The 6,000-nt window shown below is 52.9% G+C and overlaps 1 protein-coding gene across 1 annotated transcript in view; it reads right to left on the minus strand.

The window, feature by feature from the left end:
- Lamc3 (laminin subunit gamma 3) overlaps positions 1–6,000 on the minus strand; it is a 65,536-nt gene that overhangs the window by 19,784 nt on the left and 39,752 nt on the right. Inside the window, exons 14-17 of the mRNA XM_008825696.2 lie at positions 4,006–4,251; positions 3,034–3,187; positions 2,029–2,171; positions 1,371–1,549 (exon numbers count right to left, since the gene is read on the minus strand). Of these exons, the coding sequence (XP_008823918.1) occupies positions 1,371–1,549; positions 2,029–2,171; positions 3,034–3,187; positions 4,006–4,251 (722 nt within the window). The remainder of the gene's footprint in view (positions 1–1,370; positions 1,550–2,028; positions 2,172–3,033; positions 3,188–4,005; positions 4,252–6,000) is intronic.

The following is a 6,000-nucleotide window of genomic DNA, read 5'->3' on the forward strand; positions in this document are numbered from 1 at the left end:
CAGGAAACAGTTGGGAGGGAAAGCTGTGTAATGCCCAGAAGTCCTGGGTATTGCCTTTGGTTTCTGTCTGACCCAACTTCCCATGTGTTCCCTCCTCCAATCCTACCTGGGCCTCAGCGGTAAGGGTACCCCAACCCTGAGAACCCTTCCTGCCCAGTCACTGCACCTGCTTCGTCTGTTCCCTTCTCATGCCCTGGCACCTGCTGACACTTTGTCAGCCATGATGGTTTCTGTGTGCATGTGCACATGTGTTTATGTGGGGGGGCAGGAGTGTGTGTGTGTGCACATGTGTGTGGAAGCCAGAGGACAGCCTTGGGTGCTTCTCCAACCTTTGTTCACCACAGTGTGTCTCACTGACTTGGAGTTCGCCAAGTAAGCTAGACCGGCCAGCAAGCCTTGGGGATCTGGTTGTCTCCACCTTCCTAACCTTTGGCTACCACCGTGAGCAGGTTTTTTTTTTTTTTAAACAAGTTTTCTGGGAATTGAACTCAGGCCCTCACTCATGGCAAACACATGACCCTCCTGCACATTTCTGTCTATCCTATTCATTGTGTCCCCAGGGCTTGGCACACAATGCAGGAGCTGTGGGCACTACTGCCCATGTGTGCTGTGCGTTTACCCTGCACTTTTGCCCATGTGCACAGCAGCTGCATCTACGGTGCATATATCAGGATGAGTGCTTGCCTTAGCTCAGTTCACTTCAGAACCACACTAAGCAGAGGGCCAGGGCCCAACCTCTCAGGTCCAAAGCCCCAAATGCTCTGAAAGAACTTGATTTTCTGCACTTACTCCACGGTAAGACAGACCTAAACTCATTTGGAAGGAAAATTTCTTGGAGAGGGAAGGCTGAAGTGGGGGTTGATTTAACCCTTTGAGCTGGTAGTTGGTGCTCAGGTCATGCCTTTCCCTCTACAGCACCATACCTTTCCAGAGCCCCACTGGCTCTAGAAGGTCTGCAGGCTAGAAATAGCTGTTTGGAGTAGGGCACAGAGGCTTACTAAGACATGATCTGCCTGGATGGGATAACTAATGGGGCTAGGAAGGGGATCCCAGTGAGTTCCCTCAGCCTCCAACTCCTGACTCCAGCACTACCCACCTCCCTGCCCAGGACAGCACTGAGGACCATACCAAGGTGGTCTCATCCCCACTGAGCTGTGTGAGACCTTGGCCCTGAGAGGCCAGGACGGGGTGTGACAAGAGCCACCTCTGACTCATCCAGAACAGGAGGACCAAGAGAGGGATGGGAGGATTGGAAAGGGAGAAGGTGGCCAAGGACTGGGGGCTGTGAGAGGAGAAAAGAGATGGTGCTCCCTGGGGGCAGGGAATGAACAGGAAGGGTCTGGCATCATGGCCTGGGCTGGGTGGCTTACCTCCTCCTTCACCAGGGCGTAGCAAGTGGGACACTCCTGGCAGCGTGTGCCATTCTCCACAAGGTAGAAATTGTCCTGGCAGCGGTCACACTTGTAGCCCACGAAGCCGGGCCGGCACACACAGGTACTGTTCTCATGGCACTGAGCTGAGGCAGCACCCAGTGGGGAGCACCTACAGTCTGAAGGATGGCAGCTAGCATTGGGGGTCTGATGGTGATCCCCAACTTGACTTCCACCTCCTAATTCTTATACCCCACCTGGCAACTCCCACAACCCCCTGAGTGTCCTCAAACGCAGAGTCCTGGGCTCCACCCCAGAGACTCTGATCAGGGGTTGGCATGGGCAATGGAGCCTCTAGCCTCACTTATTTCCATGTCTCCAGGGTCCTGGAACAGCTGATGCACCATCTGCATAAAAGGAAACTGAGGCCCATGGGTGACATTATGGCCACAGACACACAAGAGTTTAGGGTGGCATCTGAGGTGCCACTAGGGTACTGTTCCTCAAACAAATGCACTTCGTGTTGCCGCACCATGCTTAGGCAACTGATCCTGCATCTACCCATTGTCTTTCCACCCCATCTGCTTCCTGCCACCCATCTCCTGAAAGAGACCTCAGCCCTGCCCTCCTACAGCCCACTAGGACCCAGCTTGCTCACCCTTGCAGCCTTTGACAGAGAAACCAAAGAAGCCCAGCTGGCACCTGTCACAGGCCCGGCCAGTGACGCCGGGTCGGCAGGGGCATTGCCCAGTCTTGGGGTGGCACTGGTTCTCCAGGGAGCCAAGTGGGTGACATTCGCAACTGTAACAAGGAGCAGGCATGAGACCAGCTGTGGGACACCCCAAACCCTACCCTTGATGGCAATAGCTATGCCTGAGGAAGTTCAAGTCGCATAAGACACAGCTGACAAAAGACCATGGGGATAGACTGGCTGGTAAGTCAAGTGCAATTCATATTCTAAGGGCTCTGAGAAGCGAGGAAGAAGTCTATTTGCCTCCTTTGGCCTTTCCCTGGAGTCTCCTAGAAGATGTCTCAGGTGCTGCTGCAGCCAAAAAGGTCACCCTGTGATGGGTGTCACTGAGATAAGAATCAGACCAAACAGACACCTGACCACCTCATCTTCCCTTAGGGCGGCTCTTTGCTTCCTGGGCTGGCTGGGCCATGAGTCTGACACCAGGACACTGTGGCTTTGTGACCTTTGGTGAAGGGCACAGTGTACTTGGAAAGGGGCCCTTCCCCAAGACTCCCTGGTAACTTCATCCCTCCTGGCAAACACCCAGGGCATCCACAGCCGTACCCCATGCTGGTTTCAGTAAGTGTTCCCCCATAAATTCCAAGTATTTGAACACTTGGCCAGTTGGTGGCACTGTTTTGGAAGGTTTAGGAGGTGTGGCCTTGCTGGAGGAAGCACGTCACTGGGGTGGGGTGGGGGGACTGGATTTCAGAGTTCGTAGCCTTTCCCCATTTCCGGTTTTACTTCCTGGGTTTGAAGATGTGAGAGTTTGCTTTCTGCCTGGTGGCCTCTGCTGTCATGCCTCCCAGCCATGATGGATGCCTATCCCCCCTCTAGAACTGTAAGCCCAATAAATTCTTCCTTCTATGAGCTGCCCTGATCATGGTATTTTAACACAGCAACAGAAAAGTAGCTAATACACCTGCGTACCTCTGGCAGCCCCTCCCAGGCTGAAGGTCATAGAAGCCAAGGTTGCAGTGACCGCAGTCCCTCCCAGTGACGTGAGGCAGGCAGGCACACTGGCCTGTCACTGGGTTGCATGGCGTCTGCTCACTGACTGAGCCTTCCCGGTCACAGCTGCAAGCTGCAGGTGGAGAAGGGGTGTTGGTAGTGATGCAGATTATCTGCTTAAACTTTTGGGGTACAGCAGAGGCTAAGAAGCTGAGGGAGTCCCAGAGATGACTGTCATTCAGGACAGATTTCTGAGACCCTCCTGGAAAAGGCCTCAAGGCCAAGTTCAAGTTGCAGCCCATTTTCTATGTCCCCAGAACAGTGCAAATCTGCAGGCTAGAGAGAGGGCCAGAGATGAGATTGGGGGTCACAGGCAGAGCCCTGCATGCCTGTCTGGAGTCATACACCCCTGCTTCCAAGTCACTACAGGGTAACATCTCCCTTGATGCCAGAGCAGGGTTTCCTGAAAGAGGCTCCACACAGCAAGAGGGCAGCAAGGTGTGGACGGTGCCATGTGGGAGAGGGTTCTGGGGTCCACTGGGTGGGGGCCACTGCTGCTCTCACACAGGACTTCCAGCAGCCTTGTTCAGGCATATGCAGGAGGTGGCCCTCTGATGGGCACAGGCAACCCAGGGAGGGAGGGGGTTGACAGATGGAGGGGAAGCCACAGCCTCACCATCCCTGTGTCACCCTTATGTAAGAAAGGCACAGAATTATCAATGCAGAGGGAAAATTATGAGCCCAGAGCTTATGAAATGACAGAGCTGAAGGGAGCTTGAAGGACAAACCTTGACAGAAGGAAACAGAGAAGGCAGGAGGCTTCCTAAGGCTGCCCAGCCTGGCAGGGTGGCCAGCTGGCTCTGTGACTTTCTCAGGTCTGGGTCCTGAGCAAGGATTGAGGACAGTGGCTCCCAGGCCTTACCCCCATGGGTCCGGGTAGTGGGTACTCACGCATGCATTTGTCTGCAGGCCTCGCTGCCAAGGCACTCCCATAGAAACCCTCCTGACAGTGCTCGCAGTGGGCCCCTGTTGTATTGTACAGGCAGCGTAGGCAGTGGCCAGAGTGGGGGTCACAGTTGCCCACGGCATTGGGGTCTATGTTCCCACTGCACTGGCACCTGTGGCAGGGCTGGGGAGCTCCGGAGAGTCCTAGTGGGTCCCCAAAAGAGCCATCTTCACAGCCTTCACAGCGTCGTCCTGTGTGTGAAAGGAGTAGGCATGGAGTCCCGGTCAGCAGCACCCACAGGTGAGCCAAAGCTAGCGCTCCACTGGCTCCAGGGGAGCTAAGCAGGGTCTCCAGATCAGGCTAACCCGAAGGTCCCTGGATCAGGCTAACCCAAAGCCAGGTCCAAGTACCACCCACAGGCTGTGTGGCCCCAGGCAAGTCACTGTGTCTCTCTGATTTCAGCCCCTCATCTGTATGGTAAGGACAACCATGGAGCTGCCCCAGAGCACTGTTGAGAGGCCTCAGTGAGGTTATTTGTGCAAAGCACTTAACTATGTCAAGTGCTCAGCAGTCACAGGCATCACACGTCCATCTTCATGACCCTCCTCCTCCTCATCATTTTCACCAGCACCTCATCATTATCAGCACCACCTACATCACTGGCATCTTGACCATCATCTTCATCTCTGTCTTCAACATGGTCACTGCCATTTTCATCATCATCTTCATTATTAGCTTTTAAAATTATTTATTTTAATTAATTTTGAGACAAGGTCTCACTATGTAACTCTGGCTGACCTGGAACTCACTATGTAGACCACACTGGCCTTGAACTCACAGAGATCTACTTGTCTCTCCCTCCCAAGTTCTGGAATTAAGGGTGTGTGCCACCACACCAGACATACCATCTTTTTTTTTTAAACATTGGCTGATTGATTGTGTATATGTACACACGTGTGTGCATGTGCCATTGTGTGGGGGGGGGTCAGAGGACAATTTCTAGGAGTTGGTTCTCTCCTTCGACTTCATGGGTCTTGGGAACTGAACTCAAGTCATCAGGCTTGGCAGAGTCCAAGAGTGGGACTTCAATCTCCCAGGTCCTAGGCTCCCTGTTGGAATCTATCCATCCAACCCTGGGGTCACTGGGGGGACAGAAAGCTGCCTTTAGAACAGTTCCCAGGGAGCAGGGCATTCACAGGAGCATTCAGTGCAGACACTAATCCCACTTGAAGCCAGATGTCCGGGAACCTTGACAACACAATGCTAAATGACACAAGCCAGATACGGAAGGACAAGGCATGTTTCCTCTTAGAGGAGACCCTGGAAGTGTCAAAATCAGAGACAGGGATGAACAGTGCCAAGAAGGGCTGGAGGTCAGGGAGCTTTAAACGACCCGTGTGTGTGTGCAGAGCTTCTTCTGTTTGGGACAATGACACAGTACTTGCTGTAGAGGGTGGTGGTGGGGGACAGCCACCGTGCCAAGGCACTTAGTGCTGATGAATCACATATTTAAATGATGGTTAAGGTGGACAGTTTTATGATATAGGTTTTATTACAATAAAAAATTAATGATGTAACATACCAATAACCATTTAATTGCTCACTTTCAACGGGTGACTTTGTGGAGTGAGCAGACATTTCAAGAGCTGTTACTAAAGCTCTGAGGATGGTTGGAGCCCTTCAGGAGGGAGAGGGAGTGGGGGAGACTGGGGTGGTTGGGGGCACTGCTTCATGCATTACCTGACAGACTTTTGTAAAACTCTGAAAATGAGCCAGACGTGGTGGTGCCCGCCCTTAATCCCAGCACTCGGGTGGCAGAGGCAGGCGGATCTCTGTGAGTTCAAGGCCAGACTGGTCTATAGTGAGTTCTAGGAAAGCTGGGGCTACAGGGAGACTCTGTCTCAAAAGACCAAAAAAAAAAACAATGGAAAAGTTATATGTATGTGTTCGTGTGTGTGTGTGTGTGTGTGTGTGTGTAGGCGAGAGACAAATGTTGGGTT

Source organism: Nannospalax galili, unplaced genomic scaffold, assembly GCF_000622305.1.
Source record: "Nannospalax galili isolate Female #2095 unplaced genomic scaffold, S.galili_v1.0 scaffold290, whole genome shotgun sequence".
In the NCBI taxonomy this organism is placed as follows: domain Eukaryota; kingdom Metazoa; phylum Chordata; class Mammalia; order Rodentia; family Spalacidae; genus Nannospalax; species Nannospalax galili.